This window comes from Rhyacophila brunnea, unplaced genomic scaffold, assembly GCF_057557595.1.
Source record: "Rhyacophila brunnea isolate RB1 unplaced genomic scaffold, BYU_Rbru_1.0 scaffold_16, whole genome shotgun sequence".
NCBI classification, from domain to species: domain Eukaryota; kingdom Metazoa; phylum Arthropoda; class Insecta; order Trichoptera; family Rhyacophilidae; genus Rhyacophila; species Rhyacophila brunnea.
This window is the reverse complement of record NW_028232816.1, coordinates 25,831,666-25,856,660: the sequence shown is the minus strand read 5'-3', so window position 1 is coordinate 25,856,660 and position 24,995 is coordinate 25,831,666. Positions and strand designations below refer to the sequence as shown.

The following is a 24,995-nucleotide window of genomic DNA, read 5'->3' as shown; positions in this document are numbered from 1 at the left end:
TATGTAATCTTACACCATATGAGTTAAGGTGCGTAGTAAATAATATGTCATGGCTAGGTATGGTATTTCTTTGGTTGTTGTTACCTGTTGCATCTGTGTACATGACAGCTTTGGTATTGGCGTCGCTGAAGTAAAGTCCGTATCGGAAGAAGAGAGATCTGACAAACGGTAATTCTTCAAAGTCTCGGAGAGTGATGGGCGTCTTGAGGAGCTGCCAGTCAGACTGAAGCGGGAAGAATTCATAAATGAACTCTCTCGGGTCAGTCAAGAAGTAATGATCATCGTATTCATATCTGAAAAAATTCACAATAGTTGAGTCTAACTAAACGCTTAAATTTTAAAATAATTTATTGACTTAAAATCGGTAACAAAGGAATAAAATTAGTGGTCGCATTCAGCCAGTAATTATTGATCATCCACCTGTAAAACACAACCATATTAAATACGTACAATCATAATATAGAGTAGTTTCCACTTATGTGAGGACTGTGAACATGTAAATTACTAATTATTATGACTTACACATGGCAAATCAATGCTACTTCTTGAATCTTATTTTCACGAGACCTTCTGCCCTCGTAAAATCTTTATATTATTTTTAAATGTCTGTTACAGTTATTTATACTGTTTATTAAATGTCCTATAGATCAGTGCTCCGCAACCAGTGTGCCGTGAGACGATGCTAGGTGTGCCGCGGAACATTGCTCCCAAAAAAACACAAATAATTTTAAGACAAGGATCTCTACAAATATACCAAAGGACCTACCAGACCACCATTGAAAACAAATAAATTAATTTTGGACCCGTTTCAAAAACATTTAACTTTGCTGCAAAAGAAATTTCATCATTACTTTCATACAATCAATACGACTGGATTCGAAACCCTTTTGCAAATAATGCCGAAAATTCTATAGAAGCGCTTTCCCTGTAAATTCGAGAGGAATTGGTTGAATTGAGAAACGTCGGGACGCTAAAACTGAACTTCGCATTGTTCCATTGGCTATTTTCAGGATTTCGGTTAATAAAGAATATCCTCGGATTCCGACAAGGCTATCGCAGTTCAGCTCCCATTCAAGTTTTTGAACTCAAGTTATAATTAAAAATAATAAGCAGTCTTGCTTGAAGGGTCTTGACCGACGGCTTCGGGTTACTCTTTCAAATATCAAGTCAAAATATATAAAACTTTTACGTTCATTGAAAAAAGCTAAGTTATCACATTAATTAGTTATTGATAATACAAATACATGGCAATCTGTACATTTAGTTCTTCGTCATGTGTTATGTTGTTTGTATATTTAATTTTTCATCAAATAAAAAAACATAAACTAATGTAATTATGGTGCATGGCCTCTACAAGGGGGAGTTGACAGGGCTCTCTGGGGGCCTAGGCTCAGGGGAGGCTGGCGTGGCAAGTCAACCAGATAAATGAGATAAACACAAATTATAATTTTGCTCGAAAAGTAAAAAAAGTCGCCTGCGGCGCTATTTTACTACGCTGGTATTAATATTTTAAAACATGCGATTGTAAGATACAATTTATTATTATGTCAATACTCGACACATAATAAAATTGTTCTCAACCTGACAGCTAACCATAATACAAGTGGATGTATTAATAAATACAAAAAATCGCTAAATATACAATCAATACCAATATTTTTCCTCGAACACCATTTGAAAAACGCTATTTTAGAGTATCACACTGTCTTTAACCTTAGCGATAGGTAGGGGGCCCGCCAAAGGTCCTGGCCTGGGGTCCCTCTTCAGGAAGTGGAGTCCATGTTTTGGTGTATAAATTGTTTCACGTGTGGTGTGCCGTGGAATTCTCGGAAGGTGTGCCGAGGTGAGAAAAGGTTGCGGAGCAATGCTATAGATGGTCTGATTTGATTAGGCATTGGGGTGATTTGGTCAGATTAGATGAAATATGTAATATAACTCTGTCGGGTGGTGTAGGAAATAATCAGGTGCCGCATCATCCGACTGTCTGGGGACCATACACTGTGCCTATACAGCTAGTCAAATTCGATCACTTATTGAGACTTCTACTCATCTATAAACACAATTCTTTTGGGATACTGCTCTTTCCACCATTTCAAGATATCACTAAAGAGAATATCGGTATTTAGAATTCATGTGTTAAACACCTAAGTGAAATTAAAACTTAGTTATCTGCATATCAAATGCTTTAAGTGCTTCCCAAAAACACTATGACGAATCTGTCTATAAATCATTGAAAAAAAAAGAAACATTGAAGTTAATGTCTCCAAAGAAACCAAACCGCCCCACATCACACCTAGTCTTAATTAGACTTTTGATGACAGGGATTGTCTCAAGAGCAGTTACCCAAGATTGAGGTTGCTATGCACTTAAGTGGCATGTGATTTTATGCAATACCTTAAACTGTCACTCTTCCCTTTATTGCCGGGTCGCGGGACGTCTTTGGCATTAACGAGGTGGCGCGCCCCCCAGTTGCACTGCACGAAGCGCCATGCTCCAGCCACGTACACGGCGTTCCAAGAGTTTCTGAAGCGGTTGTCTTCGAAGCGGACACCCGGTTGGTACCCTGCCGATTTGCTGTAACCTTTGATCACCACGCAATGGAGACCTGCGTAACTGTAAATTAGCAACATTGTTATTTATAGAGTTAGCATGTATTTGGTTATAGCAGTTTAAATATTTCTTAATATTATAATTGAGGAATTGTGGATTAAAACGGTCCAAGTGATTGATTATATGGAGTTATAATTGACCGGGAGAAGGATTTAACTGTGTGACACTGCATTACAGAACTCTGCAAGTCTATTCCAACATAACTATTATAATCTCCAAAATTTTGATAAAAATACTTACCTACATAATATAATACGTGTTTAGTATGAATTCATGTCAAAAATAAAAATCTCTGCCAGCTGTCATTTATTGTGACGTTGACGATAGCACACTGCGAAAACACAGGCACCAACTCAAAGATTCGCCTTTTACATCACCATTTTGCACACAGAATACATTCATAATATTTTGGGGTTATATCGGATATTGAAAATTTAGCGAAATGGTGTTATTGGATGTTATGGAGTTACGTAATTGGAATAGACATACTGGTGTATATAAATTTGAATGATTTGCCTTGACTTGATATATCAATACGTACTTTTTCTTTGCATTGGAATAATGCGCGATTTTAATATCCTCAAGTTTTAACTGTGATACAAAAAATGCATACCTTGTTTGCAATGCATACATTATCAAATCTCATTGTTTTACAAAATATGACGATCAACAAATAGTATTTATTATTTTTGAACTTTGTATTCATTAGTATTGTTACAAATTATTGATAGTTTGTAGTAGTTCGCCAGACCAATACCAATAATGTTCGAGCTTTTAGCAGAAAGCAACCAGCATAATCGTATCCTTTGGGATCTGTCAATATAAAAATAATTAGTTGTTATAGGTGAAAGATCGCGATTTAATGATCTTATAATCGAACTTAGTGAATACCGAATTGACCACGTCATATTATTATGTACATAACAATAATATTATTGTAGTAATTTTAGGTAAGGTTTAGTTAACGGCCCACGTGCTCGTCGTAGGTCAAAATTGAGTTTTTATTGTATTTTCAAACCATGATCCTGGACACTCCTTAAACGTTGTAGATAATTTATTTATATAATTTTGAAGCCTTATTATCCTTTATAGTTATTTTAGACATTTGATGACTGCATAAAGTATTTTTGTTACATAAAATAGTATTCTTTTAAACCTCTCGCTCTAATGTTTTAGAATATAGTCATATTTCGGTACATAACTGTGCAGTGGTGTTAAGATTTTTTACATTTATTAATTTTTAAACGCATTTATAAAACCATTAGTATAATTTATTACGAGATAATTTTTGTAAAATATTCACGATAAAAAATTATATTGATAATCTCTGTGATCCCAAATTTGACAAGAATTAGGCATTTTATTATTTAAAAAATCGGCAAGATTAACACATTTGAAGATGATTCTAATGATACTTATTATAAGCTATGTCTTTGACCATTCAAGTGTGATAAACATCTTATGAATAATGATTGCTTTATAATAATTATTGACCTAAGAATAAGGTAGTGTTTTTTTGAAATATGCCATTTCTTTTGTCATTCCCTAGTGGTTAAGCTACAACATACGGCCGTAGCCATAAATTGACAAACTATAATTAAAGTAGGGAGTAAAATGATATTGACGCGCGTGTTTCAACATGTACCGTTTAAAAAAAAATAAAAAAAATTCGGTTAGGTACATGTTCAAACACGCACGTTAACATAATTTTACTCCCTACTTTAATTATAGTTTGTCAATTTATGGCTACGGCCGTATGTTGTAGCTTAACCACTAGGGAATGACAAAAGAAATGGCATATTTCAAAAAAACACTACCTTATTCTTAGGTCAATAATTATTATAAAGCAATCATTATTCATAAGATGTTTATCACACTTGAATGGTCAAAGACATAGCTTATAATAAGTATCTTTAGAATCATCTTCAAATGTGTTAATCTTGCCGATTTTTTGAATAATAAAATGCCTGATTCTTGTCAAATTTGGGATCACAGAGATTATCAATATAATTTTTTATCGTGAATATTTTACAAAAATTATCTCGTAATAAATTATACTAATGGTTTTATAAATGCGTTTAAAAATTAATAAATGTAAAAAATCTTAACACCACTGCACAGTTATGTACCGAAATATGACTATATTCTAAAACATTAGGGCGAGAGGTTTAAAAGAATACTATTTTATGTAACAAAAATACTTTATGCAGTCATCAAATGTCTAAAATAACTATAAAGGATAATAAGGCTTCAAAATTATATAAATAAATTATCTACAACGTTTAAGGAGTGTCCAGGATCATGGTTTGAAAATTCAATAAAAACTCAATTTTGACCTTCGACGAGCATGTCCCCCCTTAAGATATTCCTGACATTAAATTATGTGGTATATTTATAATAAGGCGTAAAAAATTGTTGATTTCGAGATGAGTAGGTAAACGGTTTTACTGTATTTTGAGACGGCTAGTTTTGCAAAAAAAAATATTATCAAAACTTATCTCGGTTAACAGAGAGGTTTTAGAACCAGACCTCATTTAAAGAATGCTGAAAACAGTTATGTAAAATTTATAATTGCAATTGACACTTAGTTAACTTTGAAGATGATTTACTCAACTTGGATTCATATACACTTCGATCCCTTTATAATTCAGACCATCAATAATTATTATTTTCAAATTATCAATGGTTATTTCTGTTCATAAGCTAAAGCTCTACTAGACTGCTATTATTTAACGCATATTAATAAAACGCCCTAAGAAAATACCAATTCACAGAGCACCGAGGTGCATACTTTAATAACACCTGACATATTATTATAGTATTTATTAGCTAATTCCATATGCATGAGGTGGGTCACCTTGAATTAATAAATGCAATTAAATGATTGCTTATAATTAGTTTGTTGCAAGATGTTATATAATAAATTTCAAATATAATGTCATTTGTTTGAATTATTAGTTGTTAGCCTTTTACACAAGCCCTATACAGATAGTCATGGTGGGTAGAATAGAGCATATTATCATAAATGCTATTCAGCTCAATAGAAATGGATATGTGCACAGATATTGTATGTCCAGTTTTACCAAAATTGCACTATTATAAAGAAAATGTCCATCTCCATCATACCTACCTTCATAGCCCGTTTACACATGCGTAGATTTACTGCTGACAGTACGTATTATCGCGACCATGTGTAAACACATATTATTGTACAAATTGCAAGATTGCATGCATGCATCAAAAATGTTCAGAAGCTTCTGAATTTTTACGCGACAATTGGACTGTGCAATATCTGTGCCTGATAGTGGTGAGCCAGTAAAAAAACAAACTACACCGCACATTTTGAGATTACCCGATGTTCATGACCTGTCAAATAGTACCATAGAATGACTACATTGTGTCTCGCTTACTTTTGAAGAATGGGATTGGCGAGACAGTTAGCACTTTTACATATAAACAGTTATTATTGTGATAGTTTAAAATACACACTATTCGTGCAAGTAAATTCATGCATGTGTTCATGCTGTAAATATATTGTATGTCGTTATAGAATATTTGAAAAATTATTATCTCATTCAAATATGTCTACTTTACCATACATTTTTAATTAATTTGAATCTTTCTAGTTCAATTTTCTTAACACATATTATTATATAACTTGACATACAATATCTGTGTTCTAACCCATCAATATTATATTATTTGATAAAAAATATAGTGAGAAATAGTTTACAATAATTGAACTCGGTATCACTGTTTCAATACCAAATAATTACAGCAGCCAGTGACGTTCTTGGACAAAATGCCACCCCTGGGCAGCGCTAAAATGCCACCCCATTTTTTATAAAATATTTTTTATCATCCTTCCATGACTCCAATATCTAAGAAATGTGTTGTATGGATACAATACTAACAAAATATATAGGTCTAATTTAAATGCCATCTCTACTTCAAAAGACAATATTGCGAGTCCACGGTTTTCAGATACAATTCAATATAAACCTGACAACTTTCAAAACTCTCGAGTGACTGGCAAAAATATTTGGATAAATTAATTAGGTACTCTCCAACAAGAAGATTTAGGCAAAAGCCGGAAGGCGCTGTTGTCGACTAAATAGGAGGAGCTTGTTAGTTTATAATGGAATTGCTGTTAAAAATGGGAGGAGCTTGTAGTTCGCAGTTTTAACACGTAGCCAAGAAGATGTCCTATAATTCAAATATAGTTCTCAAATCTCCAAGTGTCATTGCTCGTCATCAAGGATGTGACGTCCAAAGACAACGGAAGTAAACTAGATATCGCAAACCCGACAAAAAATACACTCCGGTTAAACATTCCATATCAATTAATAAATTTTGTTTCCAACCAGTTAGCTGTATTTTTTAATGGAGAGATATTTCCGTAGTTATTAAGTTAGGTACCTATTTCTATATATGTATGCCTAATGATTCTTCTCGATTTGCCGCCCTTCGAGTAACTGCCGCCCCCAAGTGACGCTCAATCAGCCTACCCCCACGGGACGTCACTGACAGCAGCTAATATGATTATGATTATAGTAATCTAGAAATGAATTCTGGGTGGCATAACACGAGTTGGTTGAAATGAACGAAGAGTCTGAGGAAGTTTAGCACTGAGAATAGCAGGCATCTGGGGCGACCCAATGGTAGGCCTAAACCACATATTACGCTGTGGATATATTCGGTGTTCATATAACATGCGTACATAAATGGAGCTTAAATCCCTCTCCTTTATATATTTTTATTATTCTATATATAGTGTGGAGAACTCAAAGCCAGTGTGTATGATGTTAAGACCTATGCCCAGTATTCCTTCTCTGGACCACTCTCTACCCTTCATCAAGGCATGGATTAAGGACTCTGTAGTGGTGATAATGTGTTTTTGTGTTACTTTAACTGTACTTTTGTTAATGTATATCTAATGCTGTCGCCAATAATCTGCCGCCATATGAGTGAATGAATGAATGATAGATAGGAAACAATAAAAGAGATGGTGACAAATAAAATGGTTGTACCTGCAAAGTCTCTTGAATAGGACGTGGTAGCTCTCGGTTCCGTGCTTGATTCCTCGTAAGAGTCCCATTGGAGTATCACCTCTCAGATTTTCATCGAATTGCATCGTATTTAAGTTTTTCACTGTGATCCAACGGAAAATAGTTCTGTAAAAAACGCAATCATGAAAGCAAATTAATTTTTGAAGCCATAAGGTATCTATTTTGTAAAAGATATTAGTTTTTATCGTTCTATTGAAGTTTTTACTCTCGCTATTTGCTGCAAAAGCTATGAAATATTAAAATTTCATACTCAGCGCAATAATATAAAGAGAGTGAGTATTGTTCAGCTGTATGAAGCCGTGTTTCTTCTGTATAACACACAGTAGAACCTCAATTTTATTATTATTAACTTAACTATGAAACATTATACCATCATGTTGCTTCTCAAAACGGCCACCAAATCTAAACACAACATAGTTAACCATATTCTAATAAATTAACTAAAAATAATTACCACTAACTTTATCTTTAACACAAAAACAATAAATTTCAACAATACATGCTCGCAGTTTTTCAATGAATGGAGTCATTCAAACCAATATTTACCGGCGACGTGTACAAAAAATATTTAATTCAGCCATAGAAATTCTAACGCATATTGCGGAGAGTATAAGTATGCTGAATGCTTTCTCACTCGCACCTATGGTATGTTCTTGATGTCATACAACTAAATATAATGCGACCCCTAGGTGTCTATCTACAGGCAAAACACCTCATCTGATTAGTATATCTTTGCAATATTAATTTTATTAGGAACAGTAGCTGCATTTATAGGCCTAAATATTCTAATGGTCACAATATTACGCTAACGGTGAATTTTTAATAATAACCAGAAAAAGAATTTCCAAAATCATTATCTGTCTCTCTCTCTCTCATATGTGGTTCTTCGAAACAATCAGAATATATTATTGTTCCATCAAAAATTATGTTTTGGTCAAATTTAAAAATAGATTACATTAAGTATATAATACAGTCTAAACTACTTTTCGGTTATTTTCGCACTAATAATTATTAATAAGTGTATCATTATGTATTACATATCAACATTGAAAATCAGTTCCATCGGTAGAATGATCATTAATTTACCTTGCTTTTTCTATATCTGATCCACACCGTCCCACCAACTGTCTAACAAGATCTGTGAATGTCTTCTGATCTTCTTGGGCAACCTGTAAAATAATTAAAGCATACATCAGCATATTGTAGGAAGTCTTCAATCATTTAAAGCACAGACATTGACTTTAACATCTCACATCTTTCATAACAGAATACTCGATCACTAAATTATTATTGAACAATATCTAGTAGCTACAGTTAAAAGACTTGGTACTTGTTGCGCCTGACGCAGCCTTCGGTCCAGACCCCCCGGGATTAAAAAAATTTATAAATTACGCAAGTGAATGGAAAATTACTTACTGTAGTAATAATAAAAGAAATGTTCATGAACATTGCCATGTGGCATGTCTAAAATATGGGACAGCGCAGCGCGGATGACACAAGCAGACACTAAAGGTCGTAGTAATTAGGACCATGTGGTTACATGCACACAATTACTATTTGTGGGTGCGACTCGCAAGTAAGTGGTTCACCAGTGGTTATAGTTGCAGGTCAGATGTGCTTCGCTAGAATCAAAGCGTGGAGTATCTAGGTATGGGGAATGTAAACTGTGGGGCTCTGCGGTGGAAGTGATCAATTAAATTAATGTATATTCCCTCCACAAAAAAATCAATACTAAATTATTATATGAGGCGCCGAGTCGCTAAACTGGCTCCTGGGGGTTTTTTGAGTTTTGAGTAAATCACGAAAAACTCTTATGGGCAGTGTGATAACTTTAAGTGTAATTTAAAATATTTTCTAGTTTCCGGTTTATATGGAATAGTAAATTAAAACGTCAAATTCAATTTATATGCGCCAATATTCCAAATAAATGCATTTTAATTGTCCGGAGAGCACACTTGCATCACTCGCTGTCGCAAGGAGCCAAATTTGTGACTCACACTTTGACGTTACATGTCAATAGAGTCGAGTTTGGCACTTATGGGATAAGGTCGGCCGGAAATGACTGTTCAGTAGCGGGCCGTATTTATTTCAATTAATATAGATATTTTAGAATTTATTTTGCCAAACAAATATTTTCTCACCATACTTACCTACTACACGGTAAATCCTTTTTTACATTGCATCTTTTTAGCATTTATAGCGGTAGGTATGTATGTACATAGAAAAAAAGCATTTTTTCAGAATAAAGAATCGTGTTTATTAATGAGAAGCGAGCAAGAAATTACACAAGTATACCAAATATGTGAATAAATGATGGTCCCAATAACACATACATAGAAAGCATAATCATTGATGATTTAGTTGTTCCAAGGTGGAGAGAGGAATTAAAAGTAGGTAGGTAGGTCACTATAAAATTAAAAAGATTTTTTTCTTTCAGCCCCACTGTGTGACATCACTGAAACTCCTTTACAATACTTCACTATAAATGTATCTTGAGCAAGTTTCACTGCCTTTTCATAAAATGCAGTATGGAAATGTCTAATATCAGTTCCATTTAATGAACTGCACTTATAGTTCTTAGTGTCATGATTACACTGAGGATACTCGGGCAATTTTTTAGATGAATATCTGCAACAAATTATGAAAAATACAATAATTAATAACTTTGAAAATAAAAAGTAAAGATAGAGGTTAATAAAATATATATACAAAAGTATAAAATAATGACTATACTTAGATATTATGTAAATATATATAATGAGATTTATGGCGGTTATCATAAATCAATTTATTATAATTCATCAAGTGATTAAAAAATAATGTCCAATTATTAAAGGCCCCAATAATATTATTTTTTGACACAAGCAAAATATGTTAAAAATCTGTACTTAGAGATCTCATAATAATTACATCACGCTAAATATACAATATTTTGTATCTACGGCATAATTTAAAAAAAGCGTACGAAACAAAAAATAATATTATGAAACACCACTGGATTATTGAAGCATCTATATCAAAAATTAATGTTAGGAATGTCAATTTTTAAATACCTTTCTTGGCGTAACACGTTACATTTTCAGCCAGCTGGATTTCTTAAACGCTTCCTTGATTCTCCTGGTAGAGATTCCGTTACACTTACTTATGAAACATCCATTATTAATTAGTAAAAACAATCAAATAGACGAAGCAAAATCAAGGCTTTCTCACTGCACAGACGCGAACGGTTTTACGCGGTTGTATAGAGATTTTACCGTACGTATGAAATCAGTATTTGAATGGCGGCGTCTGATTGGTCGGTTAAGAAGAGACAATTTAGCGACTCCATATTTTTTCAAAGAGCGCGCTTGGCGACTCACGTCAATATTCATTTTGATTTTTTGATGAAATTGGGAGGAATTTGAAACTCTCAACTGGAAAAGTCGATAGATCTATCGATAGAGCATCTAAGTACATTCAAAACTCATTTTATCGAAAAATCGCCAGGAGCCAGTTTAGCGACTCGGCGCCTCATATTACCTACGGAGATTGTTTTAAAATGTTCACCCCTATTTTTTTTTGTATGCAATTAATGGCCTTTCTTGAATTCCATCATTAGTGTCTCCCTTAGAGACTTTTTGTACTTATTTCAATCCTATTTTCTGTAGATGATATTACTTACAATAAAATAATTGAAAAAAAAGATGTATATAACATATATATTGTACCGAAATAGCAATCTGGTCAATGTCTGCAAATTCCATGGGGTCGTTGTAGATGTGGAACTTGGTTAGAGCGGGAGGGGCTGGTGGTGGTGCGCGCGCGGGGTAAGGTGCAGCCACTTCAGCGGCATCCTCAAACAGAGACTCCGCTCGCATATATTCGGATCGCTTCTCGTTTATCAGCTCCAGCATCTCGTGGCTCTGTTTCTCCACAAGGGCGGCGGTTGCGGCTCTGAAAAAATAACACATTGAATTATGACATTTCAATAGTAGAAATCCATTACGATAAGCAAATTAATAATCTAAATCAGTGGGTCTATTCTATTCACAAGGCAGCTATTGGCAGCTATCAATGGTAGAGTTTTTCATATTTATCTATTGAGGTGGTTAATTGTTACAATAAGTTAACCGTCTAAACTGTCATAAAGTGCTATGTTTTAACAGCCCTTCCCTTGGCTGTGTTAACTTCTAGAGCGAGATAGAGTAGGTCAATTACGTATTGAGAATTTAGGTGTGGCTGTTTTGAAAAATCTCTCTTTGGTGTGTTAACTTTTAGAGTGAGATAGACAGTTTTGACAGCTTAGACGGCTAACTTATTGTAACAAATATAATATCTCAACATATTAAATATAATAAACTACCGTTGATAGCCGCTAATTGTTGCCTTGTGCATAGAATAGACCCACTGGGTAAGATTTTATGTTAAATATGTTGACAGGTGTTTCAGCCCATAAACCCATCATCATTCAAACCTAGACTTAGAGTAGGTAGATACTAGTCATTGTTACCAAAATGTTACATCCAATCTCACAGTCCACCTATTAAGACAGTCCACTATTTAAGTATGCTGTTCTTTAGATTTACTCCCCTCCCCTCCTAGAAATTAGTGGAGCTTAAAACAAAAGACGGTCTTGGCCTAAAATTCTGGAAAAACTGTAAGCTCCCTCCACTGTCTTCTGCAGAGATGCTGTGTCTGGCCCTTGTAGTCCAGTGCGTAAGGCACCGGCATTTCGTCCGGGGGCCCTGAGTTCACTCTTGGTGAAGTTACAATATATTTATGTAATTTTCTCAAAGAATGCGTGTTTGTGATTGTTTCTCTTCCATTATTAAATACACTACTGTTTCACTACACTACTTTCATTGGGACTCATGGACTGTTGTAATGTTAAAAAAAGAATATATAGGTATGTATATTACACAGTCTAACCACATCAGATTAGATTTCACAACCCTTCTTTCCCTTCAGTCTATTCAAGAAGAGGCCCAAGGGTGAGTGGACATATTTGGTCTTTCAGCTGACATAGATTGCTTAACGGAGTTGATCTACTTTTTCATGTGAGATGATAGAGGGATCACTGTATACCTTCCTCGCCACACGCTATCTTCATAATATACGAGTCAGAAGATCCGTGTCTGATATCTTCCATTTCAAAGTGCCCAGTTAAGAATTTGTAATAGTTTTTCTTCCTACCTTTCATGCTCCAACATCTTCCTAGTAAGGCTCTCTTTCTTCTTGTCTCGTCTCAGCGTCATATTCTTTTCAAGGTCATCCTTCTCCTGTTGGTGTCTCAGCGTGAGCACGTTCTGCTCGTCGGGCTTTTTTCTTTTCACCTGCATCTCTTTCTCGAAGCGATGCATCAGCCGTTCCAACTCTTTCTCCCATTCGTCCTGCAATCACAGAAAATCATAATATAATTATATAAGAACAATAATATCAACAATATTTATTATACAATTCGCATTGAAAGTAAGATTAATGAAATACAATAGTTTCCATTTTTTATAAAGTAAATTGAAATTCCCACCCAAAATAAACGCCCATTATGGCTGTGCTGCTTAACTCATCCACTGCGCTGTGGCTGTGACGCAGCGCCCATGTGGCTTCGCTCTAATGGCAGTGGCTCAAATCTGTTAATACAAACCTCTACTATGAGGGCGCCCATATAATCTTATTGGGATCAGACATCGTCAAAAAAAAATTTTAATTTAGATTTACCCTAAATTCATCCCGCATTCGTTTATCTTCTTCTTCTCGGTGTCTTGCAAATCTTCTGTACAGATCATCTTCTTCCTGGCGGTGTTTCATTTCCAGCTGGGTTTGCTCATCTCGGTCCTGTAATTAATAGAAAATCATGTTAAAATATTTTAGAGAAGAATTGCTCATAAAGTCTTGTTACTCGTACTCGTAAAAATTTAGTTTCTATAAAAGACGTTAAATATTCTTCAAAACGCCCTGTAGTTAATGACAGTTCTTGCGGGGCCTGCGAAATCAAGTATAATCACTGATAACGAAAACATCAAAGTGTTATAATCAGGGCTTTTTTTTAAAAAAAAAAGGTGCCGGAACTCACTTCATGTCAAGCTTTTTACTAAATAAAATTATATTCAAATGTCACTTAAATGAAATTTAAAGGAGCTATGCCACGAAGCGAACAAAAAAAGGTTGATTTTTACGATAATTTTTTATTTTAGTCAAAACAAAGCTACAGAAACAATAAAATACATACATTATATTTGAAATATATTGTACAAATAAGACTAAATAAGACTAACTTTAAAATATAATTGTAAATACATATGTAATGTATTTATTTATGAACTTGAATAAAAGTTTAGAGTGATTTCCAAAGTTTTTTCCAATTCTCGTCTGATACATCATCTCGATTCCTTTTCTTAGTGTTAGAGTCTAAGGCCGAATGTCTTCCTTTAAGTAACCACCTATCAACATATTTTGAAGGATCGAAAAGTGTCAAGGGTGGTCCCACGAGTTTGATGAACAAGAGTGCCGAAACTGTTTTAGTGTTTAACGAAGCTCTTGTTGGGGTAATAATAAGATTCATTTGCGAAAACCCCCGTTCACATTCACTTGAAGAAATGGGAATAGAATTCAGAGCATATACCAAACGCAAGAGTTTTTCAGAATATGTCTTTTCGAGAATGTATTCGCGAAATCCACGAATCATTTCTCGTTCATCTAGTTGTAGCCTGATCGAAATGTTTCTAATTTCCATCTCTCCAAATGTCAACCGATTATCAATGTCTTCAGGCCAATATTTTTGGTCAAGTACGCGAGCCCAAAGTGCAAACTCAACATCTTTATTATCTAGCAGCCTTTTTTCAATTGACGTTTTCAACGTGGAATAAAATATTTTCGGATCAATAGGAGGATCATTTTTAGAAACTTTTTCGTGAAGTAAAACTCCACGAAAATGCAGATTGCTTATAGCAGCTGCAGCACATTTATAATAGGGTCCAAAATTCTGTTTTCTTTCTTCAAAAACTTGAACGAGTTCATTTATTTTTCGATTTGCAATGTAAAGGTTCACATTGCGATTTTGTAGGTCCAAACTAAGTTCCGACAATTCTTGGAGAGCGTCGCACATCAATGCTAGATCCAATAAAAATGCTGTTGATGTTATTTTGTTCTTTAAGCCACTGTAAGTACACTTGTCATTTTTATCTCTTGTAGGGTCATTCATCGCTTCTTCAAAATGACGCACAAGGGATTCATAATTATTCCACACAGCCGAAACTGAACGAAAACTAGATGCCACCCATCGGGTACTTAAAACTCTTCCGATTTTCAGTACCTCAACGCCTAGTGATTCTGCACATAAATGCAACTCTCTATTATTTTTCGGCGACGCGTGGTATAAAACATAAAGTTTATCAATAAATGATTTGAATCTATTGATCCCTGAAATTTTTTTTACAACATCACTTACTGATAATTCTAATCTGTGATTAGTACAATGCCAAACTATAATTGAAGGAAATTTTTCTGTCAGCAATTTTTTCACTCCATTTTTAGAACCTAACATCACAGCAGCGCCGTCGCATGCAACCGAAACTAAATATTTTTTTAAATATTCTTCTGTCATCCCATATAAATCAAGAGATTGGAGTAATGATTCAAATATTCCTTTTGCCGTTACGTCTTTAAGTTCAATCAAATCCAAAAACAAATTAATTGGTGAATTCATTCCAACACTTTCGACACAGCATCGAACATACACAATGAGGGTGGTTTTTTGGCTTATGGTGGTAGACTCATCAATTATCAAAGAAATTATATTTTTCGATTGAACAATTTCTTTGAAAACATTTTTTCTCATTTCATCACATATATGATTTGTTAACACATGCGTTAGTGGAATGGAGAATATGACCCATTTCGATCCCATTTAGTTCTTGGAGATTAATTTCACTTTCAAACATATTGAATGATTGATTTTCCTTAGCTACTTTATATGCAGTTCGAAAAATGTTTGCTGTTATTACTTTTTCGCGAGATAACGATTTTAAAAAAGTATTTTCAATCTGCTTTTTTTTGGCTTCAGAAATGATTTTTAACGCTGCTTTGTGTGCAATAGATCCTCTGTGATCGAAAATTTTTTTTCGAAGTGACCCCAATTGTAGCTTCCTCTCTTTCCCAGAATACGTGATTTCATTATTGGCCCATTCTTTGGATATTTTCATTCCCATTGTCGTTTCAGTTCCAAGAGTTCCAACGTTTCTGCAAATTGTGCAGCCAAGTTTCATTTTGTGTACGTTCAACCATTCGTTTTTTGAGCAAAAATCGTTTTTTTGATCTAATGACCAGCAGTCTGGCCAATCGTTTTGAGTTCGACCTTGATCCCCGAGATCAGCTAGAGATGATTCAGGAACATCTACATGTACCGATATTTCCATATCTTCTGTCATCGTTTCTGTTTTGAGCTTTTTATTTGCGGAATCGGCGCCGCTGCCGGTGGTTGAGAAGTAACAGGAAATTTTTTTCATATTTAAACTTGGGGTTGCACTAAATAATATATAAAATAGTTGCACAACACGTAATCGTAACACAAACTGACTAAACAAACGTAAATAACAATATACGCAGATGCTGCCATGCGATAAACGTCAAACTGTTAAAATCATAATACGCAGCATACGTATGAAGCTAGTTACATACGCATGTTTGCTATTTAAACTATACGGTTACTTCACTAACACTAACACGCCAACATTCAAAATGGCTTCCACCTGTACCTTATTTTATCATTTTAACGAATTATTATTGTAATTACTTAAGCGCAAATATTTTTTCGTTTAATTGATTTTGAAATAAAACCGTGAAAAAAGGTGCCGGAACGCCGTTCCACCGCGTTAAATGGAAAAAAAAGCCCTGGTTATAATTAATTATTAATTATGTATTTATAGTTATTGGATTTATAAAGTACAGTTGTCATATTTTTGTCATCGTTTAAAATTAAAAAATAATTTACCTAAACTGTGGAAAAGAGAAATTTTAAATATGGTACCTATTATATTCAATAGAAAAAGCGAATGAAGCTAGTTAAGATAAGGTCAACCATAGAGAACACGCTCTTAACAACTAAGACTACATTAGTTACAGCTACATTAGTTATTCTGCATAGTGTCTATCACAAAGACGAATGGTTCTGCATTGCGCTCTAAGGCTCAATCTCTTCAACATTTTTGGGTTAAGGGGGGACATGCTCAGCGTACGTCAAAATGGAGCTTGTATGCTATTTTCAAAGCATGATCCTGGACATTCCTTGAACGTTGTAGATAATCTATTTACATAATTTTGAAGCCTTATTATCCTTTATATTTATTTTAAACATTTGATGACTGCATAAAGTATTTTTATTACATAAAATAGTATTCTTTTAAACCTCTCGCTCTAATGTTTTAGAATATAGTCATATTTCAGTACGTCCATGTGAAGTGGTGTTAAGATTTTTTATATTTACTAATTTTTGAAAGCATTTATAAAACCATTAGTAAAATTTATGTCGACATTATTATAGTGAAAATTTACAATAAAAATTATATTGATAATCTCTGTGATCCCAAATTTTACAAGAATTAGGCATTTTATTATTCAAAAAATGGGCAGGATTTACACATTTTAAGATAACTCTAAAGATCAGACTGAATATAAGCTATGTCTTCGACTATTCAAATGTGATAAACATTTTACGAATAATGTTTGCTTTATAATAATTATTGACCTAAGATTAAGGTAGTATTTTTTTGAAATACACCATTTCTATTGGCATTTCCCAGTGGCTAAGCTACAACATACGGCCGTAGTCATAAATTGACAAACGATAAATGAAGTAGAGAGTAAGATCATGGTAACGCGCGTGTTTGAACATGTACCGTTTTAAAAAAAAATCGGTTAGGTACATGTTCAAACACGCGCGATAACATGATCTAACTGAATCTTACTGAATATAGAATTTTTGTAGAAATTTATCACAGAACAGATTAATAAATAGATTTCCGATAGGCTATACCCCAATACACTACATTTTGACGCAGGGTTTTGAATGTGTGAGTGTCCTACGGAAATGAACCTCACATCATAGACGTGCAATAGTGTGTGTTGCAACCTTGAAATACACCAATATTGAATGAGCGTCAGTGCACAAACCGAGAGCAGTTGTCAGAACGAAATACAAGCGTATTCTTGACACGTGTGAGAGTTTATCCCATATTCTTCCACACTCGAGATCGGTTGCCTTTTACTCGACACCCGTTAGGTATTTTAGTTTACATTATTTCTGAGTTCCCTGAAGTTTATATTCGAATAGCCATTCATTCATTATCAATCATGTTTCTCATGATTATATATAATAGGTGCAATAGCTCTCTTCTGATCTATTTACTTATGCATCAGATAAATATTTATTTTACTCGGTGATACCGTATTTAAATGAAATTATCAATTAATAATATTACATAGAACTAAGATTAATTATTGACTAAAAATGAAACCCAAAAACAAGAAGTTTCGTTTCTTCAATCGAAATTTCAATAATATTATCATTTAAAGTTTAAACACCCAAGTGTACCTATTCTTTATCTTATTATGCTACTAGGAATATCATAGTCTAGTCTATGATATACCTACATGTAAATATTATTTACATTTTTTTAAATAAAAATAATACTCAAACTCTAAAAATCATTAAGTATACTGACCAACATAATAAATATCAATGACTTTTTATATCTTATTCAGTAATATTTTTTTACACTATTATCGATGACTAGGTAAGTATATAAAAAATTCAAATATATGAGTCAAATTAGAATACATACCTAGTTTAATAATTCGGTAGGTATACAATCATAAATCGTCAGGTGTTTGAATTTAGAACTAAGCTCATCACAGTATAAAAAATATTGACTGATATGTCAAATATTTGCATGTGGCGCTCTCACTCAGCGGACAATAATTTATACTGGTGGATGTATACATAGTACATTTTTAATAAGACGTTTCCAATTAGAATCTGATCAGAAGATATTTCAGTATAATATTTTTTTTATTTTACGTTAAATTTAATTCAGAAATAATTACAAGATAAAAAGAACTTTTTATATACTTACAACGTTTTTAAATTTTCTGTTGAATCATATAAACTTGACTTGACTAGCTTAAACGATCAAAAAAAATTGTACTTGATAGAAATACTGAATAAATAGGTATATTGAAATGTCATTTTGACACTTCATATTGATTTCCATAGTAACGCACGTATATATTATTAATATTAATAATTTAGTTGCTAGGACCAACTTTGCAACCAATAATAGTTTTACTTTTTACGGATTTCTTCCGAAATAACTTTCCATACAAAACAGAATTAACTAAAAATGAATGCATTGACATCGTGTTCTGATATATTCTAAAAGTTTCAAATGTCTAGCTAGTCGGGAAGTTAGTTAAAAATCGATTGTAAGATTTGTACCGGACAAACAATCACCGGATAAATAAGAATACGAGCTAAGAAAAACGTTGTAATTGTAAAATAGGTACGAATGTGTACCTAATTGTTATATTTTTTAATTTAGTCGAATTAGACTAATAAAACTATAAGAAGGAACCTCATTGGCAAGGACTACTCCACATAACTGACATAACAGATGGATAAGATAGATAGGTAGGTACTTAATATCTGAAAACCAGTCGCCATGGAGAAAGGTTTTAAAGCCAGATTCGGTTAATTACTTTAAGACGGTCAGGTTATAAAATACAAGAAATAAAAGCGCACCGAGTGTCCTCAAATATTAAAATGCGCGTTTCGTTTACGTGGCAAACTTTAAATCATATTATATTATATATATGACGTAACAATAATAAATTCTCCACACTCGAGAATTAAACCATCTTATAGTCTCACCCAGACGGCAACACACTTTTCTTATTTTTGTATTCTCTGTTTTGATCTCAAAGTATCAAATTAACCCTAAATCACGTTGTTTTTCGTTAGTACTCCTAATAAATCAGTCAAATTACCCCAATTTCCCACAAAACAGTTATTCTTATATAAAAATCATTTAACATTAATTTATTACAGTCGGAAGCATTACATTCATAGTTAAAATTTAATTCACACGCCATAGTAAAGTTCATTGTATGAATTAATTCAGTTCGTTACATCAGAATATTGAGTCTTATATTATTATTAATTAAAAAGTATTACTTCTTTACCGGTTGGTATAATTGCTATCGAATAAAAAAAAATTAATGGGGTTTAAAAGTATAATGATTATTGTTTTGTTATTTTTATTGCTGATATGAAAATACAAAACCACGAAAATTATATTTCCAAATCAGTTTTAATAGCATACAGTTAGTAGGGTTGACGTGTATTTTGAACATCGAATACTAATATTATTATCTAACTAAAAAGTATGACGTTTAATTAATTCCGAAATGCCGTAACGAAAAAGTAAGCGATATTGTGTAAACGTAAACAGATTCGACGATGTTGTTAGTGATGTCACGTGACATGGAAGAGAGAGGCGCGCGGAGGGGTGAAGCGATTCGATATCAGTGATAGTCGTAAACTCGTATGCTGCGTTCGTGAGGCAGTGCTCTACGAACAGCCGGTTAGCCGCAGTATTCGTTCGTTTAATAATATGTCAGCGACATAATACGTGTTATTTCGAGACGATTAAGTAATAACACAGCTGCCTAAACATGCATAAATTATTGAAAACGGTCAGGGCGTCCTCTGGCATGGCGGGCCGCAGACTGTTTCATAAAGAAGTCACAGTGCTAAACACCCAGTGCGACGTGAACTCTGAGTTCTACAAGGAAAACTACGGACTCATGTCCCAGCTGGTGGGCGAATTGAGACAGCGAACGTCGCTCGCGCGGGACGGCGGAGGGGAAAAGGCGAGGCGGGCGCAGACGGCCAGAGGTAAATTGGACGCGCGCACACGAATCGAGAAACTCTCCGATCCGGGGTCGGACATTCTCGAGCTGACGCCGCTCGCGGGACCTCCGGCTTGCGGGGGCCTCCTCACGGCGGTCGCCAGAGTCCACGGCCGGCCTGTGGTCATCGTCGCCAACGACCCGACGGTGAAAGGTGGCACATATTTTCCAATAACCGTCAAGAAACATCTGAGAGCTCAAGAGATAGCCCAGCAATGCCGTTTGCCTTGCGTATATTTAGTCGACAGCGGCGGAGCTCATCTTCCCGACCAAGCCGAGGTGTTTCCTGACAAAGATGACTTCGGAAGAATATTTTATAACCAATCAAATATGTCAGCGATGGGTATACCTCAAGTTGCCGTTGTAATGGGATCATGCACCGCGGGTGGAGCTTATATTCCTGCGATGTCAGATGAAAGTGTTATTATTAAGAACCAAGGGACTGTCTTTCTCGCTGGACCGCCGCTAGTTAAGGCGTCGACCGGAGAAACTGTGACCGCTGAGCAACTCGGAGGAGCTGACTTACATTGCAGGACTTCAGGTGTGACTGATCATTACGCGCAGGATGACGAGCACGCACTCCACATTGCAAGAGACATTGTAAAGAATTTGACTTGGTCTGATACAACGCCAAGTAAAGGAACTTCACAACTGGAAGAAGTCGAAGAACCTTTATACGACCCTAAAGAATTATATGGGATTGTTGGTGCTAATTTACAAAGGCCTTTCGATATTAGAGAAGTTATTGCAAGAATCGTAGATGGAAGTAAGTTTCACGAATTCAAGGAATTATATGGAGACACTTTGGTGTGTGGGTTCTCAAAACTTTATGGAAAGCCTGTGGGAGTGATTGGAAATAATGGTGTATTACAATCGGAAGGAGCGTTAAAAGGCGCACATTTTATAGAATTGTGTGCTTCAAGAAAGATACCGTTAATATTCCTTCAAAACATCACAGGATTCATGGTTGGAACAGACGCTGAAGCCGGCGGTATTGCTAAGAACGGAGCCAAAATGGTAATGGCTGTGAGTTGTTTCAAAGGACCAAAACTAACAGTAATTGTCGGAGGAAGCTATGGCGCAGGTAACTACGGCATGTGTGGTCGGGCTTATTCGCCAAACTTCTTATACATGTGGCCGAATGCCAGGATCTCTGTTATGGGAGGCCCCCAAGCGGCAGGAGTGCTTTGCCAGGTTGCCAAAGACAAAGCAACGAGAGAAGGACTCACATGGACAGATGAACAAGAAAAAGCTATTAGGGGGCCACTAGAAGAACAATTTGAACGAGAAGGAGTTCCTTGGCATAGCTCTGGAAAACTTTGGGATGATGGTGTATTAGATCCAGCTTGTACGCGCAGAGCTTTAGGATTGAGTCTGGCTGCAGCTCTCAATGCTCCGTTCCCGGAAACGCGGTTTGGAATCTTCAGAATGTAGATTCGTAGTGTAATTTACATGTCAATGAGGAGACAGAAGGACATTCGAAGCCGCCTTCGGACATTCTCGATCAGCACTTTTGATTATGGTGATGCGTCCCACGGCGTTGGCTCTCTGTGAGTGTCGACTTGAATTAATACGCAGTTATTATGAATTCGTGAATATTTAATATTTAAATACCGTCATGTGGGTTTTTGTTTAGTGGATAGTTATGTTTTTCATGGACAAATACGTGAATGCTATTGAATAATATACGCCTAAGATTACGTTTCTGTTATAAAACACCTGTGAATATAACATAAAGTAAATCATGTAAATTCCGATGCGTTTATCATTATAAACATTAACTTTTCTTATGTATGTTTATAACTATTTGTGGTAGTCAATTATGTTAAATTTACAGAATTAAACACTTTTTTCACGAAATGTCATAAATGTCTGTTTTTCTTTTTATTTCAAATTATGCGCACCTATTCAATTACTTATGATGATCTATTTACATGTGCCTAGTCCGGACGACCAAGCAAGATAAATCTGTTTGTAAACAAATTATGTAAGTATACAATCATTAATGTTTTGTAAACGTCCCTCTATTCATATTTCACTGTTTGAAAGTGGTGAAACCAAAGAACGAGTTCCCTTGCTGAAACTCAACTATTTGCAATATTTGGTATTAAAAATGAAATGTACATAGTATGGACGTTTGCGGTAAAAATTTTCTCGCTTTAATCAAAACAATTACACGAGATCACGCGTCGCTACTTCCGATGAAGTACTAAAAAAAATCTCCCAAAGTGTAGCCATACTTTACAAAATACAATAAAAACATGAGCATTTGTATCATAACAATTCAAATGTTTTTATACAACAGTTTTAAATTCAGTGCTCGAAATGGAAAATTTTACGATAGTACGCTCGATAATTTTCCGAAAGTATAAAAAAAAACAGTTTTTTTGTTATTCATCATCTATCACACGATTCGTATTCAACTAAGAAAGAATACATAGTACTTACCTATGTATTAATTTTAGATGAATTTAATTATATTCTTCATAATTATTCACGAACCAGAACTGCGTTCTGGTCCATTTCGACCCTTGGTTTTCATACAATATTTATTGATTACTAACGCACAGATGTACGTATATTCGCTCGGATTAGGCATTACACCAATACGATCTAATTTCAATTCACTTTACTATAATAATATTTTGTTATTTAAATTTATATAACTATAGGAATATAGTAAACTATATAATATATTTATTCCTACGTATAAATAAACACTCCCAATATAATATTGTATTTATAATATGAGATAAGATACCTACATAATATTATTATAATGTACTTAGGTACGTGACAAATATTTTAACTTTGACGTCTGATAAGAGAAAGATAAAACAATTATTTTTAATATTAGATACCTAGATAGTATATAGTAATAATATTATTAAAATTGTTATTGTGTTGCTTCTATAGGCACCATTTGGGTATTTGGGTATTTGGGTATTTGGGTATTTGGGTATTTGGGTATTTACAGAAGAATGGTTTTTAGCCATTCGCCCAATCTATTGGGTTTTGGATCAAATACATTGAAAAAAAAACAAGGATCGAAGGTGCCCCGCGGCTTCAGAGACAAACTTTGGCACTAGTCTACTGTAGGATCATAATAATACAATCATAATACAATCAAAATATACCTAGTATGATACTACAGCGCTCGGCAATTTTGTTTTATAATTCAAGATATTAACATAGTTATCATGTGTATGTGTATTTTATAAAAATAAGTGTGTTAGATTTTTTGTTATATTGCATATCTAACTCGGACGGTCAAATTATTTTTTCCATCGAGACAGAGCGATAACTTTACCGATTTCACGAACCGGAACGCGCTCTGGACCATTTCGAGAACTGCACTAACGTATTTATTGTGCATTGTGATTAATTTGGCACATTTAACTCGTTAAAAGCATACAACTTGTCTCCCCTTGTCTCACAGACAGAATTATTATTTGGTATTTGATGCATTTTTAACGAAAATCTTACACAATTTATATAATACGCGCAGGCATGTGTGTCAAAATACCTTTTATTTCATACAATATTGCAAGAAGTTGTCATCGTAATGTGACAGATGCAATATATTATTATATATGGTCATAATTTTGTACATTCATTTAGAAGATAGTATTATATTATATGGACTACATACTTACATTGTGTATAAAGAAAATTAAAACAATAGCCGAAAGATGATCACAAAGATTGCGAATAATTAAAAAGTATAACAAAAGATTATGAAAAAAAATCTTATGCAAGAAATATGTGAAAGGTACATGAGAAGACGAAATGGGAAATATAGTAGGTACATAAATAATAAAGAAACGCACATAAAGGAATATTTAGAAGACAGTTTTTACCTTGCATTCAGGTAACGTATTTTAAAATGTTTTATTAGTTTTTATTTAGACACGGATTTGTTCTCAATGCTATACATACTCGGTCAGCGGCGATGGGTGGAGGTAGGCTGTGGAGATTCGACATTAATGGTGCAGACTAAACTTTGTCAGTCATACTTATTTGATTTTATTGAATAATAGGTACTTTAACTTGAAAGTCATGTAAATTCAGTCAAAGCACATTTGATTGCATGGCGACCTTAGTTTTGGGAAACTGCTCCTGAAAAATTCCCAGTCATAAAATAATGATGCTTCACATCATTTTACGCCCGATTAAGATCGGGTGCGGTTTGGTGGAACCATTAAATTAATAATAGGTAGATACAAATTATAGATGGTATTGGTTAGTTTTTACAATTCAATTAAACCCTACCTAGACTAAACCTTAATATTAGATGTAGGCTGTGGGGATCTGATAAAAACAATACACATTTGTCAGTCATACTTATTTGTTTTAATTGAACTAAGAATAGTT

At 34.3% G+C, this 24,995-nt stretch overlaps 2 protein-coding genes across 7 annotated transcripts in view; one reads left to right on the top strand and one right to left on the bottom strand.

The window, feature by feature from the left end:
• The window catches only part of Hil (peptidase hillarin), a 154,623-nt gene that overhangs the window by 15,494 nt on the left and 114,134 nt on the right, over nucleotides 1-24,995 (bottom strand). For all 6 annotated transcript variants that reach the window (XM_085943378.1, XM_085943377.1, XM_085943376.1 and 3 more), the window contains exons 5-11: nucleotides 13,377-13,493; nucleotides 12,852-13,048; nucleotides 11,387-11,612; nucleotides 8,766-8,848; nucleotides 7,641-7,784; nucleotides 2,395-2,613; nucleotides 85-293 (exon numbers count right to left, since the gene is read on the bottom strand). In XM_085943378.1, coding sequence (XP_085799504.1) covers nucleotides 85-293; nucleotides 2,395-2,613; nucleotides 7,641-7,784; nucleotides 8,766-8,848; nucleotides 11,387-11,612; nucleotides 12,852-13,048; nucleotides 13,377-13,493 — 1,195 coding nt within the window. The remainder of the gene's footprint in view (nucleotides 1-84; nucleotides 294-2,394; nucleotides 2,614-7,640; nucleotides 7,785-8,765; nucleotides 8,849-11,386; nucleotides 11,613-12,851; nucleotides 13,049-13,376; nucleotides 13,494-24,995) is intronic.
• Mccc2 (methylcrotonyl-CoA carboxylase subunit 2) lies at nucleotides 20,178-22,490 on the top strand. Its single transcript, XM_085943883.1, has one exon. It carries the CDS (start codon nucleotides 20,385-20,387, stop codon nucleotides 22,053-22,055), a length of 1,671 nt encoding a protein of 556 aa, XP_085800009.1. The 5' UTR covers nucleotides 20,178-20,384; the 3' UTR covers nucleotides 22,056-22,490.

Bases quoted from the DNA above. Each gene is read 5' to 3' on its own strand.
- Mccc2 (XM_085943883.1), top strand. From the start codon at position 20,385: ATGCATAAATTATTGAAAACGGTCAGGGCGTCCTCTGGCATGGCGGGC.